The 18,297-nt window shown below is 46.4% G+C and overlaps 1 protein-coding gene across 1 annotated transcript in view; it reads left to right on the top strand.

The window, feature by feature from the left end:
* The window catches only part of epas1b (endothelial PAS domain protein 1b), a 28,351-nt gene extending 10,123 nt beyond the window's left edge, over positions 1-18,228 (top strand). Inside the window, exons 3-16 of the mRNA XM_086092455.1 lie at positions 1,800-1,936; positions 3,079-3,166; positions 4,240-4,358; positions 5,086-5,288; positions 6,234-6,340; positions 6,969-7,116; positions 8,311-8,501; positions 9,510-9,739; positions 9,831-9,941; positions 10,504-11,132; positions 11,848-11,926; positions 12,467-12,542; positions 12,617-12,715; positions 13,162-18,228. Coding sequence (XP_085948581.1) covers positions 1,800-1,936; positions 3,079-3,166; positions 4,240-4,358; positions 5,086-5,288; positions 6,234-6,340; positions 6,969-7,116; positions 8,311-8,501; positions 9,510-9,739; positions 9,831-9,941; positions 10,504-11,132; positions 11,848-11,926; positions 12,467-12,542; positions 12,617-12,715; positions 13,162-13,313 — 2,369 coding nt within the window. The 3' untranslated portion in view covers positions 13,314-18,228. The remainder of the gene's footprint in view (positions 1-1,799; positions 1,937-3,078; positions 3,167-4,239; positions 4,359-5,085; positions 5,289-6,233; positions 6,341-6,968; positions 7,117-8,310; positions 8,502-9,509; positions 9,740-9,830; positions 9,942-10,503; positions 11,133-11,847; positions 11,927-12,466; positions 12,543-12,616; positions 12,716-13,161) is intronic.
* The last annotated feature ends 69 nt before the right edge of the window (positions 18,229-18,297 follow it).

Here is an 18,297-nt window from a genome sequence, read left to right as displayed (position 1 = left end):
TGCATCTAAACTCCCAAAAGAAAGAGTAGCCGCTGTTACCAGAAAAAAAAAAAAAAAGTCGCTTTTTCATTTTTTGATTTTCACTCAAAACAAATCTTTCTGACCAAAAAGTGAAGAAACAAGCAGAACAGTGACTGCGACCCTCAAAACAAGAGCGAGGGCCGGCTTTTAACGGCAGAATGATTTCTTTACAGATGTGCAAGTAAGAAATGCACCAGCACGATGCTCATGACTCAAGTTGAGCGCTGGCGGCTTTTTCTTACCCGCCATTGGACGTTCACTCTTTGGCGTGCATCATCTTGTCGCCATCCTGACACACTTTCTACTCCCGACACACACACACACTCTCGTTTATACCATACGTACTCCGTTGGCATGCAAGCGTGCCTCGACGTTGGCATTTCTGTCCCGCGTCATCGATGTGATAATCTTAAAAGTCCATCGATATGTGGTCAAGCGTGCTCACGTGATGTGCTCCCGTCAACCAATGGCGGTCCAAGCAGGACGCTTACGCAACCCAAGAACAACAGAGAGGAAAAGCGCAACCGGGCTCCCTCCAAATGTCCTCTAATCACAAGCTAAGTATGTAGGCCAAAGTTGCCTGCCGCCGGCCTTTTGGACCGGACCCAGAGCACCACCCCCCCCTCCTCCCCGTGAGAAAGCTCTTGGGCTCCCCCCGAGGGGGCCGTCGGACGCCATCTGGGCCTGCGTCCAGACCCGAGTCCCCACTGGAAGCTTTCACAAGTCAAAAGTCTTATCGGAGGGAAGCACTGGAGGAACTGCGATCTTCCCCTCGGACAGAACCCCCGCCCCCCCCCCCCCCCCCTCCTCCTCCCCAAACACCCACGCCCGCCCATCCTCTCTCATCCACTGCTGGCCTTTGTGGGAGAAGACGCACACGCACACACACACGTAATTTCATTCTAGTGCGTCCAGATAGACAACTTGACCACAACATCACGACCACCTTCATATTATTTTTCTTACCAAACTGTCCTCAATATAAACAAAAATATGTGAGATTTTTTGGGGAAACGCGTCTACACAATTCTGGTGTCAAGGGCAATTTGAATTAAGCAGCAAAATCTGAGGAGGCGGCCGTTTTCAACTTGCCGACTGAAAATGACATCACAGTTACTCAGGTAACGACCAATTACGGCTCAGCTCCACAAAGCAGAGGAGCCGTGATTGGTCTGCTGAGTGGATTGACTTGTTTCTCGCTTTTGAACTCTCAACCAAGTTAGCATTTAGCATCCTACACAACCGCCGGTCACCTGATTGATTAGCGATGTTCAAACTTTGTCATAGTAGTAGTAGGAGGAGGAGCTCCTCCTCTTCTCCTCCGAAGGAACCCCCTTTAGTCAGTTCCACTGCGAACAAACTCCCGCGAGACACGTGGCGCAACGCAACATTTCATGTTCAGTCCGGACCTAGCGTTAGCCTTCACGCGCATCAATATCACACATCAAATTCTGACAAGCAGACGTTCACCATTGACGTGGTTAAGGGTCACCTAAGTGGTCGTCAGTGCGACCTCCAGTGGACAAAATTGGCAACAACAGTTGATTTTCTTGAAAAATTGCATTTGCAGTTGATGTGTTGTCGCTTCAGATTGAAAGTGTTCACACTTGAGCAAACTAAACGCTCAAATGGTGCGGGCGGCGTCGCGGGCGTCAAAGGCGTCTGTGCTCGTTTGTTTTGATCTGAGCCGAAGAAGCGCACTGTAGCATGTGCACACAAACGCGTGCGTTTCTAATGTGTGTGTGCGTGTGTGTGTGTGTGTGTGTGTGCGCCCGCAGGCTGCAACGGCAGCGATGACGAGCAGATGAGCAGCTTGTACCTGAAGTCTCTGGAGGGCTTCATCACCGTGGTAACGGCCGATGGCGACATGATCTTCCTGTCCGAGAACATCAACAAGTTCATGGGCCTCACGCAGGTACGCACGCGCGCGCGCACGCGCACACACACACACACACACACACACACACACACACACACACACACACACACACACACACACACACACACACACACACACACACACACACACACACACACACACACACACACACACACACACAGGTGACAGTCACGCACCGTTAAGCGGGATTGCTGCTTCAGTTGTTTTACCTCCACTACCATAGGGGGCGCTATGCCACCATTAGTCTCATGAATCCTTTCAAAATACATAACATGGTTTGTGCAAGATGATGTCACCCTGTAATAGTAATTAATTCATCGTTTTTTATTTAAATAAGAGTACTAAAGTAAAATGCAAAAACAATTTTACTGTATATTTAAAAATACATCATATGAAAAGATTGATAAATGAATGCTAAGAGCGTATCGATTCAAAAATGTTAATCCAGATTAATAATTATTAGTAATTTATTCATTTTTGGGTTTTTTCTTGATCCTGTATTTGTATTATCAGGAATATATTTTAATTATTAAAAAAAAAGGCTTCTTGTTACTAAGGTTATTTGTTGAAACTAAAAATACGTGCAATACCTTTCAGTATAAGGACAATACTTTAGTTTTACTTAGTACTGGTAATACTATCCCCCCCCCCCCCCCTTTGCTTCATCAAATCCCAGAAAGTCTTATGAATGCCATGCATTTTGGTAAGTCACCTCGTGAGCATGCGCAGAAAGTCTCCGTCTCAGTTCTGTGATCTGTTCCCACCCCCGAGAGACATAAAAAAGAAATCTAACTGTTATCGATGCATGTTGGGCCAGTCAATTTAATTTGTGTTGTATCCTAACGCATTTACGTGTACCTTAAAAGTCGACTTGAGTAAATAATCCGATTTTGTTTTAACAATAGACAGATTAGCAGCTTTATTGTTGTTAAGAGCAGAGCAATCGTCATCATCATCATCATCATCATCATCATCGAACCACTTTTGTGTTGGTCAATGCTGGCTGGCCTTTTAAAGCAGCCGTGACAACTATTATTATTTGCATGTCACGATTTTGTCGATGTGCAAATTTCAGACGGCCGTGCTTGAAGTTCAGTTTTCAAAGCTTTTCCAATTTGAGGTCATAATATTCAACGATTTCTTTTTGTGCTTGTCAGGTGGAGCTGACTGGCCAAAGCATATTTGACTTTACGCACCCGTGTGACCACGACGAGATCAGAGAGAACCTCGGCCTGAAGACAGCCAGTCAGTGTGAACGCACGCACGCACGCACGCACGCACGCACGCACGCACGCACGCACGTACGCACGTATGAACAATGTGGCTTCGACTTGGCTGCTTTGAGTGCTTTTTGCGGAATGAACGCTCACCAACACAATTGGACAGTTTTTTTCCCTCATGGAGGCAGCACTTCATCACCAAGCCACCAAATGAATCCTTGTCAGTTAGTGTGGTGCGTGGTTGTATTTCAAATCCATGGTGGTATATAAAGTCCAAATCAGAAATGTATCGTACCTTCGGCTGGATTATATTTGCTGACATCAACATGCCAACTTCAATGCGCCTTGTGGGCCGAGAGTAAAGACCACAAGTTACGTAACATCCTATCTCATGAGCGCGACATACAAACGCCGGCTCAGAGGTCATGTCAACAGCAGAGAGTGTGCGTGTGTGTGTGTGTGCGTGTGTGCGTGTGTGTGTGTGTGTTTGGTAGGAGAAAGAAAGTAACACACACGCATGACATTGCACACATGCCGTTGATAAGTCTTATCAGTGGCACAAGCGGAGCAATCTGGTTTGTTTCATACTTCTTTTTCCTCCTCTCTCACGCACACACGTGCACACACACGTGCACACACATGTATCTTGAGCGCGTCCTAAAAAAGTCGCACACTTGTTGACGAATAAAACATTCTTATACGTGAAGCATTTTCATTTGTGCCCAATCACCACGAGTCCCTCGGCCTCCTGCTTGCTTGCATGTTTGTATTGTCAGGATGAGGTTTTTTTTTATTTTTTAGATATTTTTTTATTTTATTTTTATTTATTTATTTTTTCTTCTAAAGAGCTCAGTATTGTTCATTCGGAAATGTCATCATCATATTATTTTATTTATTTTTTAGATTCAATAAATTCATATGATCCTATTTTGAAAAAATGGTGACATGTGACTGCTGCCAGTCCAACCAAAGTCTTTGTAGCACTGGAATCAAGATCCACTGCCAACCAAACGATAACAAACGTGTAAACAAACACAAGGCGGGTTTTCAAATGCGTTCATAGTTTATTTATGTATTTATTTGATGACATGTTTCCAGGTAGCGGCTTTGGGAAAAAGAGCAAAGAGCAGAGCACCGAGCGGGATTTCTTCATGCGCATGAAGTGCACGGTGACCAACAGGGGGCGCACCGTCAACCTCAAGTCGGCCAACTGGAAGGTGAGAGACAACAATCAGCAGCATGAACGCAGAAGATGGACATCGAAGAAGTCCTTTGTTTGCAAACGGTGACTTGATTACGCCAGCTGATTCAGGCCAGCGTGATTAAGAAGCCTACCAAAATAAAAGAAGTAAATGACAAAAAGATGGACTCAAATGCACAAAAGAAAATCCAGATCACAATTCCTTTTTTCACAAAAAAGGCTGAGACTCGGATCAAACCAATGGCTGTGGAACGTAGAACCCGACCACATTAAAAACTCTGCAATCAAAAAGATGGATTTGAACGCATGACAAAAGATCAAAATGAAATCTGTTGTTCACAAAAAGTGGATAACGGCGCTTGCAGCTGAGGGAACGCAAATGGGAAGTAGACATTTACCAAAATAAAAGCATTAACATAGACGGAAAGTCCTTTGTTCACATGAAGCTTTGGCTGAAAGTCAAGCCAATGGGAAGTAGGAACCTGCCAAAATAAAAGCACTTCATATAATTCTAAAAAAAAAAAAAAAACTCGATATAGATGATTCAAATGAGTTGTTCATACAAAGCAGATTGAGTTTTATTAAACAACAGAAATGGGAAGTAAAAACCTACCAAAATAAAAGCACTCAACCTGGCCTCAAATCCAGCAGCCCCAAACAAACAAGTCCGATTGGCGAGAGAAGCGACAAACGCGGTTATCAGTTCCAACCCGAATGATCGGTCGCCTTTTGTTGCCTGGCAGGTGCTGCACTGCACGGGCCAGCTGAAGATGTACACGGGCCCCCCGCAGCGGCCGGCGTGCGGGTTCAAGGAGCCGGCGCTCGCCTGCACCGTTCTCATGTGCCAGCCCGTCCCGCACCCGGCCAACATCGAAGCGCCGCTGGACAGCAGGACCTTCCTGAGCCGACACAGCATGGACATGAAGTTCACCTACTGCGACGACAGGTGCGCCGGCTGCTGTTTTGGTTAGCAATACGGTTGAAAGTTGAATGGCCGCTTGCGAACAACAACTGAAATCATTGACTTTGATTGTTTTTTCTTGCATTTTATTTGTGACGAGGCATTTATTTTTGTTATCGGCCTTGTTAATGTCTCCGTGGCAACGACGTTGCAGTGTTACTTGGAGGCTGCTTTTAAATCATTTTTCTCTTATTGCTGGCATACGAAGACACGCACACACGCACACACACACACACACGCATTGAAGTGACACAAGCTTGTGCATGCAGTCTTATAATCTTTTCAAGTTGCTCATGCAGGACAAAGGTTTAATGTGTGTGCGTGTGCTCGCGCGTGTGCGTTTGCGTGACTCAACTGCAAACAAGCGGCCCATTTTTCTTTTGAGACCATTTTTGGGAGGTTTACGAGTGGCCAAATCCTGCGTCCAATTAAGTGAATGAGGTTATTGAAGGTGCTGGCACTCGTTAGAGCGCGCGCGCGCACGCACGCACGAACATAAAAGGAGGTTTGACTTGGTGAAAAGTGCTTCCTGGCAAAAGGTCGTGCGTCATTGGCCACCAGTGCAGCATGATGGAGTGGCCACTAGAGGGTGCCAGATTTGATGCAAATTGTGTACCACAAAAATGCTAAATTGCAAAATTTCCTGATGCGAAAAAGGGGGTGTTTATTTGAGGGAGGTGTCAACATTTTTTGGCAGTTGCTCACTGAAAGTAGATTTGGGGTTGGGGACTGAACTGACATAATAAAAATTCAGCAAATAAGTTGGGTTTTTCTTTTTCTGTTTTTGTTGTTTTCATATTTTTTTTACCTAACAGCATTTACTTGGGGAGGGCATTTATTTTCTGTATTTCTTGAATTCTTTCAGTTTCTCATTAATGTTCTGTGCCTTTTGTCTGTTGTGATGTGTATTAACTTGCATGTGCGTTCCAGGGTGACGGAGTTGGTGGGCTACACTCCAGATGATCTGCTGGGTCGCTCCATCTACGACTTTTATCACGCTTTGGACTCTGACAGCGTCACCAAGAGTCACCTCAACTGTAAGACGAACACACACACACACACACACACACACACACACACACGTGTCAACATGTCATTTAATTGATGAATTGTGTGGGTCTGTTGAACTTGCTCCTCTTCCTTTATCATCTTCATGATGATGATGATGATGATGATGATGATGATGGGTCAACGACCTGGCGTCCTCGCAAGGCTGCTTCTTTCTCTCATTCTTGTGTTTGAGTCTCGTCCCAGCTTTCAATAAATGGCTGAAAAGTGCATTCGTGACTGTGGCTCTCCCTTCCCACCTGGCAGGGCATGACGGCCAATAAATGTACCTCCAAAAACCACAACGTATCATGTCCACAATACCTTCCACCAAAACATTCTGCAATGTTGCGGTCCCGCGTAGGCAAACTGCTAAATATTTTCATGAAGAAAAATCGGATCTGATGATATCAAGGCCTGCAAAACTCAAGTGAGGCCACACTTTGACTTAAGACCGCCTCGTTTGGGGCCCGGCTCAATTCGTACTTGAGTTTCTGATGCCCAATTCAGATGTGGATGTTGAACGCCATCTTTCGAGGTCGTCGGTCAAGTTACAAAAACAAATGTGACGTATCATTTGTGATGTTGTCAATGCGTGTGTGTGTGTTTTGTTTATAGTGTGCAGCAAAGGTCAGGCAGTGAGCGGTCGGTACCGCATGCTAGCAAAGAGCGGCGGCTTCGTGTGGGTGGAGACGCAAGGCACCGTCATCTACAACGGACGCAACTCGCAGCCTCAGTGCATCATCTGCGTCAACTACGTGCTCAGGTGAGACGCCGCACATGTTGCGAGCGTGTCGCACCTCGTGCGGTGCGTTCGGCATGTCCGAGATTGCATCTTGAAAAGTAATGAACGATGTGCAACTCGACAAGCAACTCGTCGGCCGCGTAGCATAATTGCCTAAGTTAAAAAAAAAAAAAAAAGGTTTTAAGTTCAAGTTCAACTCCAGCGTTGACTCTTTGCTTTTACTTTGACAGCACTCAAGCTAACAAATTAGAGTTTGTGAATTTGGCTGACTCATCAAACACTTGACTATTTCAATCAATTAATCATTTCGACACCTTGCTTAACATATAATTGCCAAATTGCTCATTGTTTTTGATTGAAGGGCCGATTATTCATTAATTGCAAAAATAATCGATTCATCGATGATTAAAATGATTATGAGTTGCAGCCCTCATTTTGGATTGTTGAGAGGCTGAATTTCTGAGGTTATAGACAATTTGAAGTTTAGCAAGGTCTCTAAACAATTAATCGATAATATACGATTGTACTCTACCGTGATTAAGGAGTATTCAATTAATCGTTTCAGCCTGAGAGTCCACTCTAAAAAAACAGTGATAGAGATGAAAGGGTGAGGAATGAGTCAGTATTACCTGCTGTGATTTTTAGTAAAGCTTGTGTCTCTCTCTCTCGCTCTCTCTCGCTCTCTCTGTCTCTCTGTCTCTGTCTCTCTGTCTCTCTCTCTCTCTGTCTCTGTCTCTCTCTCTCTCTGTCTCTCTCTCTCTCTCTCTGTCTCTGTCTCTCTCTCTCTCTCTCTCTCTCTCTGTCTCTGTCTCTGTCTCTGTCTCTCTCTGTCTCTCTCTCTCTCTCTCTCTCTCTCTCTCTCTCTCTCTCTCTCTGTCTCTGTCTCTCTGTGTCTCTCTCTCTCTGTCTCTCTCTCTCTGTCTCTCTCTCTGTCTCTCTCTCTCTCTGTCTCTCTCTCTCTCTCTCTGTCTCTCTCTCTGTCTCTCTCTCTGTCTGTGTCTCTGTCTCTCTGTCTCTCTGTCTCTCTCTCTCTCTGTCTCTCTCCCTGTCTCTCTCTCTCTGTCTCTGTCTCTGTCTCTCTCTGTCTCTCTCTCTGTCTGTGTCTCTGTCTCTCTGTCTCTCTGTCTCTCTCTCTCTCTGTCTCTCTCCCTGTCTCTCTCTCTCTCTCTCTCTCTCTCTCTCTCTCTCTCTCTCTCTCTCGCTCTCTCTCGGCAGTGATATTGAGGAGAAGAGCACCATCTTCTCCCTGGAGCAGACCGAGTCGCTGTTCAAGCCCCGACAGGCCGGCGGGTTCTTGGCCGGCGACAACGGCGCCGAGGTGCTCTTCAGCAAGCTCAAAGAGGAACCCCGGGACCTCGTCCGGCTGGCGCCCACGCCCGGAGACGCCGTCATCAGCCTCGATTTGGGTCAGACTTCAAAACGACTCAACTTCAGCACACAAACAAAAAGTGGACGCGCGCGGTCGCGGCAGGTCTTCAGTTTGATGGACAAAATCCTTGAAAATCGGTTATTAACAAATACTCCCAAAAATGGAATGATTTGTCAAATAGTACACAAATGTATGAACAATTACTACTATTGCTAACGTTGAGGTCGTAAATTTGATTAACATGGCCTTAAAAATCCACCAAGTCTTTGATTTATATTTTGTATAGCACATAAAAGATATCAGTGGCAAATTTTGCCAAATAGTTCCCACTCATAGTGGTTCTATTTTATGAGGGAGAGGTTTTCATTTGGATCCAAACGGCCTTGAAATGGTCTTTACACAATCATCAAATAAATGATTTAAAAAATATATATACTGCATTTATTTTTAGTAGCATGTCATCTAAAAAAATGAAGGACGGGCCTTAAATGTGTCGTTGTGGTCTTAAAATCAGATTGTAGCGCATAAAAAAAATGACTGCCAAAATTTGTTAAATCAATAAATAGTGTTTATTTCCTGAAAGGTCTTCAATTTTGTTTAATGTTTTTTGACAGAGTGAAACCAAAATATTATCCACTAATTTGGTAAGAGCACACCAACTATTTTGTACACATTTATTGAAGGCGAGGTGTTTTCTGTAAGGGGTCTTTGAATCTGATAGTAAAATATATGAAAAATAGGATTGGCCATTTTTGTTCGATATATTGCCAACTCTTTTTGAATGATTATTTTATTATTTACTGGAAGGAGGTCTTCGACGTGTCGTCAAAGTCTTTAAAAGTTATCACTGAAGCTTCCTCAAACGCCAAGATTGTATATAGCAGACAAAAAAATATTGCTGATGCCTCCAAAATGGTCGCTTTGCAGCACGTTTCGTCAACCGTCAACGTTGCATCATCAATCAACGCTTGAGATTACGCTCAATATTGGCCACTTGTTTTGGAGGTCTTGACTTTGACCACAACCGCCGATTTCCATTTGCTAGGTCGTCGTCATTTCGAGGAGCCGTCCCGGCATGCGGCGGTGGCGTTCGCCCATCACGCCGTGGCCCCTCTGCCCGTCCCGGGGACTCCGTCCTGGGCCGGCGAGACCCTCAGGAGCGCCCCCCTTTCGCCAGATAGCGACGCGGTGTCGAGCGCGGGCGCGGCCACGTTCGCAGCCCGGCAGAAGCCGCCGCCCTGCAGCGCCACCCCGAGTCTAAGCAGCTGCTCCACGGTGAGAGCGCAGCGCAGCGCCCCCTGCGGTAGCGGAGGCGACCTTGTGACGCATGTAAACCGACTTGTGGTTGCACTTTGGTGGTCTTCAGCCCAGCAGCCCCGGCGAATACTACAGCAGTACTGACGGAGACCTGAAGGCGGAGCTAACGGAGAGGCTCTTTGCGCTGGACACCGAGGAAGACGCTTCGGCAAAGACTGAGGTGTGTGTTCATCTTCCCTGGCGGAGGTAACAAAGGAAACGGAGGTCTCCCAAATTGTTGCATTTTCTGCAGGTGGACTTTAAAAGTTTTCCATTTGGCCTCCGTCTGCTGATCGAATACCAGACCCAAAATATTCACATCTTACGATATCATACCTAATGCGCACTTTTACTGAATGCGATTTGCCGGCTTTAAACCCACTGATTGTTTCTCGTATCCAAATGACGACACGTATGAACGTAATGTTTTTAATTGTCTTGTTTGTCAAATGTTTGTGATTCTGCATTTGAACTCTTTCATTAATAAAATGGAAGCAAAAATCCGGTGGCCAGAAGATGTGCTTGTACAGTCTTCGTTCAACCAATACAAATATCGGCCCTCGTTGCGAGTACCCGATACTGCAATATAAGGCCGGTTATCGACTGGATGCCGATCCTTGGGATCGATACTATTGAATGTCTTTATATTTTGTAACGTTTCATCAAAACCTTCGACATCGTCCTTGTTTTATGTTGATTTGACTTGCAAGTGTTTGCTCTGTTTTTGTTGCTTTTTTTCTCAGCGGGACTTGAGCGACCTTGACCTGGAGACGTTGGCTCCGTACATCCCCATGGACGGAGAGGACTTCCAGCTGACTCCCATCGTCCCCGACGAGCCCCTGGACGGGAACGGCGCGGGGCTCGGCGCGGGGCTCGGCGCGGGGCTCGGCGCGGGGCTCGGCGCGGGGCTCGGCGCGGGGCTCGGCGCGGGGCTCGGCGCGGGGCTCGGCGCGGGGCTCGGCGCGGGGCTCGGCGCGGGGCTCGGCGCGCTTCCTCCCTCGCAAAAGCAGAGTTTCAGCAACGTGGCCAGCCTCTTCCAGCCCCTCTCCTCGCCCCCCACTCAGCAAGGCCTCTACCGCGCTGCGCCCACCCCGGGCCCCGCCTGGGCCGCGGGCGAGGAGCGGCCCGCGGGTCCCGGGGCTCTGGACCCCAGGGTGAGGGCGTACATGTTGGGGCACGTGCAGAATCCGCCCTACCAAGCCCCCGCCAGCACCCCTCTGTCTTCGTTGGGGGGCATTCAGAACCTGCAGTGGCCCCCGGACCCTCTGCTGACGTACCGGCGGCAGGCGGCCAACGAGGCCTACCCCGGCAACCCGGCCGAGCGGCGGCCATCTTGCCAGCAGAACCTGCTGCACGTCGTGCGCAAAGAAAGGTGACCGCATTTTCCTTGCGCAATTTTCACACTTGTTTTCACTGAAAATGTCTTTCATGGATCGCATTTTCTGGAAATCACCAAAGCTTCTGGTTTTTTTAAATCTTTTATTTTGGATTGACATGAGTATTGCAAAACGTTGTTGTGAGGCCAACGTCCAATGAGTTTTGAAGCAGTTGGCAGAATATGAGCAGATGATCAAAAGACTTCCGAAGTCATCCTGCTGCTTTTTGTCACATCATCAAGAACTGCAAGTTGGCAGCCGCGCGTGCCCGCCTGGCCCTGTCCCAATACTTTTGCTCCCTTCCTTCATGGCTCGCACGATTTTGGATGGAAATTCTCTCAACTTGTCGCTTTCTCTTCAAATTCCATTGTGGACGAGAATCGCACCCATGCGACGTCCCACAACGTGTGGAGCCAACGGCAGTTGTTACTTCCCTTTTATTTCCCGCACTTATTTTCGTCGGCGCGGGTCAAATATGACTCGAAACGTCACACAAAGTTTGCAGCACCTGACAAAAGAGGGACATGTTTAAGTATCTTCATCTTTCGTCTCTATTTGGGCTCCGTTTTACTTCGTCGTCAAAGTTCAGGATGAAGGCTTTGCAAAACGGGGCACATTTGATCCGGGCCGTATGTTCGGGTTTCGTGCCGCGTTGTTGACGAATTCCATTTGTGTGTGTGTGTGTGTGTGTGTGTGTGTGCGTGTGTGTAGGTGCTTGGAGGATTTTGTGCACAATTACAGAGACCTGAGTCCAGCCAACAGCATCAAGCGCTCCTTCGGTCAGATGTCGGTGAGTCGCCTCCGATGCCAGTCGCTTGTTGGTTTCCCCGATGGCCAATAAATCCTCCCACAAAACCGGCAGCAAAATATCTTCCCGTTGCAAGCACGTACTTGCAACGGGAACCTACAGAACCATTTGAAAGGGATTCCACAGATCGGTCTGACAAATAAACTCCAGATCATTAAGAATGAATACATCGGCAAACCCTGCGCTTGCTCCATCGTGAGCATCTTTTTCCCGATCTGCATTTTCTTGACTGAAATCGTACAAAATTCTAAGCAGAAATCAAATGCAAATCCAAAGAAATCCGTTCCAGATTTTATGGGGAAGAACTACAGCTTGACTGTGCATCCAAAAACATTGTGAAATAAATCGCAAACGACGTTCGAATCGGATGAACATGACTTTGACCTTGACTGTAAACGACCACTTGTCGAATTCTTTGGTTGCAAACCGGAAACCGAACTTTCGCTCTTTTCTCACAACCTGTATGCAATTAAAGTTGTTGTCGCGTGTGTGTGTGTGTGTGCGTGTGCGCCCGTTGAGCAGGGCGACGTCACCACATCAGGAAGCATCTGGAAGAAGATGAGGGCCGACATGGAAAGCGGCGGCGGATCTTTGTCTGGTACGAGCTTGTGTGATTTGACGAAAACGAGTCTCGTCTCGCTCTGAACTCAAACTTCACATTTTGTCCTCCAGGGCGCCGACTCGGCGCGATGTTGCCGGCCAACGGGACTCCTCCGTCGTTCGACGTTTTGCAGCAACACAGGAAGTCTGAATATCCAAGAAACCTGACAGGTGAGGTGCTCCAAAAATATTGGGAAAGAATAATGACATTTTAAAACAAAACAAAAGTCATTGTAATACATGTTTGTGAATAATACTGTCAAATACACCAAATGGAAGAAGAAGAAGGGGGAAAAGGGGAAAAAAGAAGAAGTAGTTGTCATGGCAACTCATGTGTGACGTGCCGTTAGTTTGCGCTTTCCTCTCACGACAACAAACGTCTCCCCGGTTAGCTCGCTAGCTTAGCATGCGGCAAGGATTCACTATTGCGCAATCGCAAGACGGTTGATGACTGCTTGATGATCCAGTCCCGAAACCATGAGGGAAACTTGGGTTTGGGGTGCCAGCTCTAATTTGAATATACATATGGTTCATATTTCATCAATATTTTTGAAAAATGTCACCAAATATTGAAATCTGTTTTTCTTCTCTCTGCATTGTGAATGCGCGTCTTGCAGGTGTGGCCCGTCACCTGCTGGGCCCGTCCCTGGAGCGCACCTTCCTGCCCGAGTTGACCCGCTACGACTGCGAGGTCAACGTGCCGCTGCAGGGCAGCCTGCACCTCCTCCAAGGCTGCGACCTGCTCCGAGCCTTGGACCAGGCCACCTAGAACCAGGCCCCCGGTCCACACAACAACCCCATCCCACCGGGCCCCCGCCGGGCCTCCGCCGGGCCTCCGCCGGGACTCCGGGCTCGCCGATAGCCTCCATGCTAAGCTAACTCATGATCACATCCCGCCTTATTTAGTTGTCGGGGTGTGATGTCGTTCCAGCGGGATTCACAAAAATCTGCCTTCAGCCATTCCGTCCCTCCGGGACTTAAATCCCGCACTCGTGACACGAGCTGTATGGCTAATGCTAATGCTAATGCCACACACGCACGCACACAGAATTCTACTCACAATTTTTGGACCAGAATTTGAGACAACATTTCTATGGGAAAGAAAACCTTTTGAAAATAGTTGCGCTCACAACTTTCCTTTTGTGGCTCATTTGGACCGATTTGAATGAAAGGTAAGCCAAAATATCAACAACAACAAAAAGGCTTTATTTTCGGGCTGCAACTAAAGATTATTACAATCAATTTTTGTTGTTGTTCTGAATTTGAATTTTGAAGGGGAAAAAAAGTCCAACCCTCGATTCAAACTCAAAAACGTACTTCAAACAGTTTTTCAATTGATTAAGAATCACTTGCTGCTTTTGGTCCATAACACGAATGGAAGATCGGCAAATATCGGCGAAGGATGAAAGCTGATGTTGGCAAACGTCATCGGCCTTCTTTCGTGAAGGTTTGCAGAAATTGGAGAAGATTTGCTGAAATTGCCATCAAGGCCTCCAAACAACCGATGCGGTTATCAAATGAGTAAACGTTGCACAAACCTGTACTTTATTACGATTTTGCATCCCAAAGAGAGCTTTTTTTATGCATGACAAAAGTTTCATGTGGAAAGTCCAAACGTTTTTTTACGTCAACAATCATCCTGAATAACGATTGTTTTTGTTTGCCTTCCGATGTCACGCGCTCGCTAAAGACGAAGTTTCAAAGCAAACGTCTTTCATATGTTGAGCTTTTATTTGGTCTGACGAAGAATCCACACACACGCAAAATGCATTCTTCGCTAACACGCTAACCTCGATACGCTCCACTCGTATTATTGGACTTTGTCGGCTGCTCTCGCGCGACCGCAGCGTGTTTTTTGTCTTCTTTTTGTAACGGTTTGTTGTCATTTTCACTCGTCACCACAATGAAGATCGCCACAGGAGGATTACGGCCACATTAGAATTGAGATTTCCAAAATTCCGAATCATTTGTTTGTATTGCGAAAAGAGCACATTTGGAATTTGAGCAAATAATGTCATCTTTAAAAAGTAGTAACATGTTTCCTGTTTTTATCAAATGAGCACTGTATTATTTTTCTATATCAGTTGTCACTTTACTTTCATTCGGATGATTCCAATTTTATTCTTGTCAAATTCAAATGATTTTCCTTCAAACATCAAAATTCTCGTCGTCCAAATGTATTCTTATAAAATGACCGTTGTTGCACTCTACTAAAATGAGAACTTTATTTTTGTAATATGACGAGGTAATTGCGACTCACGTATTGTAAAATGACGACTATATTCTTCTAAAATTACAACTTTATTGTTGACAAAAATTTTTTTTTAAATGAACCTAACTTTTTCCATTTTACAACTTTCTGTTCATAATATTATGAGGTTACTCGTAAAGTTCTTTCGTTCAATTAAGTCATTATTATAGTAATATATTTGTTCTTATTTTTTAGAAATTGAGGCTTAATTTCTCAAAACTATCATTTTATTTTTGTAAACATTTTTTTTCTCTTGTAAAATTGAGACTTTCTCAAACATGTTCTTTAAATATTGTTGTCCTAAAATGGCCGCTTTATTTTTGGTAAGACGACAACTTTCTCCTCATTAAATGCTGCCGCATTTTGTCCTTAAATGACGTGTTTAATAATATTTCCACTTAATTCTTGCAACTTTATTCATGTGGGGGTGGGATAATTATTATTAAGATTTTGAAATCGACCAAATGATTCTGGTAATATTGATCACTTTGATCTCGTTCAATTGAATTTTTTTCTTGTAATGATCTCAGGGTTTTGATCTCGTTGAAGTGTTTGGTTAAAAAACAAACAAAAAAAAATGGCCTCATATATTTTTTTTCTTTTCTTTTTTTTATATATTTTCCCTTCGGTAGTTGTTGGCTGTGTCCGTAATCCTCCTCGGCACGATTGCTGTCGGTGCGGATTGAGCGGAATTTGTGGCGACCTTTCGGAGGCGCGCGAAAGGCCCAACGCCGCCATTGGACAAAGAGGTCGTTTGATGTCCCTCGGATGTTTTGTTTTTTTAGCTCGATCTTCTTGTCCCACCGACGTGTCAATCAAAAGTTGCCTTTCTGACTTTTCTATTTGTGCCTCTCGCCTCAGAATGACTGTCCTTTTTTTTGTTTTTTGTTTTTGGAGGCATTAATTCCGGTGCGGCGACCACTTTTCCCCCCGTAGAGCTTTTGCACACGCGCACGTGGCGCCTTTGGAATGTTGACGGCGGCGGCGTCGTAGCGTCAATGTGTCCCGGTACGTGGTCCTCGCCGTCTTGCTTTTGGGCTGGCCAGTACTCGTCCTCGTCCTCGTCCTCGTCGTCCTCTTTGTTCTTTCTCTTGTTTGCGCTTTAAGAAAGTAGAAAAAGATGAAATGTCCTTTTCACTTTTGCGACATGTAGCATTTTTTCTTTTTTTTTTTGTACAGCAGCTTCACGACGTCGCGTCGTTTGAATGGCGCCGAGTGCGTCTGTTTAGCGGGTCAACATGTGCCACGTGTGCATCCAACCGCATTCGATTTGTCTTTTGATTTTGTATCGATTGTTTGATCAGATCAATGAGTTTCACATCATGCTGATATTTTCCGCAAGCTTCATTTGCGTCCCCCGACGCGCGTCTTCGTCTCGTCCCGACCGTCGCCGCGTGCCTCCTATCGCGAAGCCGTTTTCAGCCGCAAGATTTCCCACATCGAGTGACTCGAACCCACTCGGGTTTATTTGACACCCTGACAATCGCATCATCTCAAAGGACCGACGAAAGCCTGATTAGAACCCGCGTATCGGAAGACCGTGAACCCCACAGAAACCACGAAGACCCCTTTGAAGAATCACTTCAGCTCCGTCAGATTGTCCTAAAATCCTCCCCAAATATTCAAGACTTGCTCCCCGTCCAGAACCGTACCATAGCAACACAGAGTCCAAACCACCGTAGTGACCCTGAACTACAGCCTTTGCGGTCCTTATTAGAAGCAGTTCTGATTCCAGTAGAACTCTGTTTTGGAAAACACTCCATCTCCAGAGATGGACTTTGACCGCAACCCGCATCGAGACCCACTTTGTCAAAAACCCTCTTTGGACCCCATACGACCACCTGCGGTACCCAATCAAATTCCTCTCCAGAAACCACATTGACTCGTCAAAACGCGAGGGCGTGACGACAAGAACTCGCAAAAAACTGCTTGGACTATACAGAACTCGGTTTCTGATTCCACCGGAACCTTCCAAATATTGTCACACGTTGTCTCCAAATGCTCCCTTTGACCCCATCAGGACCACGTCGCCGCCGCGGGAACCGATGATGACCCCACCGCAACCCATAGTCCGCTTTAAAACAGCCAAAAAGTCTGAAAAGCCCGTTTTGACCCACTAGTGCTTCTCAGTGGACCCCGTACTAGACCCAGCTGGTCTCCTTTTGAATCCGTTTTGAGCCCATTGAACGCCAGCGAGTCACCACGAGAACCCGCAAAGACCGTCTTCAATTTGGCTACGCTTGTGTTGTAACACAAAGTTCCACTCGAGGAGCACATTTTGACCGAGAGGCCTCTCGAACCCATGTGGTTCCAAAAGACAGATTCTGACCTCCTTTAGAACTTTTGAGATGCTCTTAGAAGCAGTTGTGTTTTTTTTTTCTAGAACTGGCCTAGGAACCAAAATACAGACTCTGGCCCACATATTCTCGACTCTTGTCGAACCCATGAAGTCTGGGAAAAGAAAACCCTTTTTCTCCACTCGTGCCGGCCCCATCGGAGACGCATTGATGTGAACAGCCCAAGGTCCTCATTCGAACCCATTTGGACTCCATGAGAACCTCACAGAGTCCTTTTGTAGAACCTTCCACAGTTGTGACGAGAAGCAACATCATCTTGAAAGGCTCACTTTGAGCCCACTTGGAACCCTTGTCGCCCCCACTAGAACCCCCTGGTGACGGCAGCTCCGACCTTTTGGTCTGAAGGTTTTTGTTTGTAGTGAAGCTGCTTGCGGGTTTTTAGAACTTGACCGTACGGATTGAAGACGAAGCGCTCCAAGGAGTCAACGAGGGATTTTTTTGGGGGTCCCATTTGGGCACAATATGGCCGTGGATTTGATGATTGGACGTGGCGCTAGTTAGCGTTAGCCAAACTGAGTAAGCGTACGCGGGAAGAGTTGGTGATCGCAAGTGGCCGCAATATCGGACTTCGTGCGGTTAGCGCCGGCGTTAGCGCCGGCGTTAGCGCCAGCGTTAGCGCCAGCGTTAGCGCCAGCGTTAGCGCCAGCGTTAGCGCCAGCGTTAGCGCCAGCGTTGCTAACGTGCTAAAGGATGGACTTTGTCTGTGGCTCGTCACCGCCGTTCGAATTCACGGCGGCGGCGCCCCTCGACCCGTTTCCCAAGCAGAACCTGGCGGAAGGTTCGGGCTTGCCAAGACGATATCAGCATGTTGTGTGTTTTGTGTGGAGTAACAGGGTCTTTTTACTTTCTTTGGTTCTTTGTTTGGGCGCGCGTTGAACTTGTCGTGCGACGGCGTTGACGGCGCTCGTTCTGCTTTTGGATACGCTGCAAAACTCGACCCATCAAATGATAGCCAAGCATTTTCCAAACGCACGACAGTTCATGTATTAGCATTGTTATGATGGGAATTTGAACCCGCTCAAAAGTTTGTCTTTTCTGCACTGATATCTTGTTATTAAAGCTTATTATTGACCTGATTGGCAATGTTGTCCTTGTCGGAGGCAAATCCGTCCGCTCGGCGCATTTACGCAACCTTTTGCCGTATA

This window comes from Leptonotus elevatus, chromosome 13 (genome assembly GCF_054856555.1).
Source record: "Leptonotus elevatus isolate MCC_2025b chromosome 13, RoL_Lele_1.0, whole genome shotgun sequence".
Classification (NCBI taxonomy): Eukaryota; Metazoa; Chordata; class Actinopteri; order Syngnathiformes; family Syngnathidae; genus Leptonotus; species Leptonotus elevatus.
The sequence above is the reverse complement of the archived record's forward strand: the minus strand, read 5'-3'. Positions and strand labels throughout refer to the sequence as shown.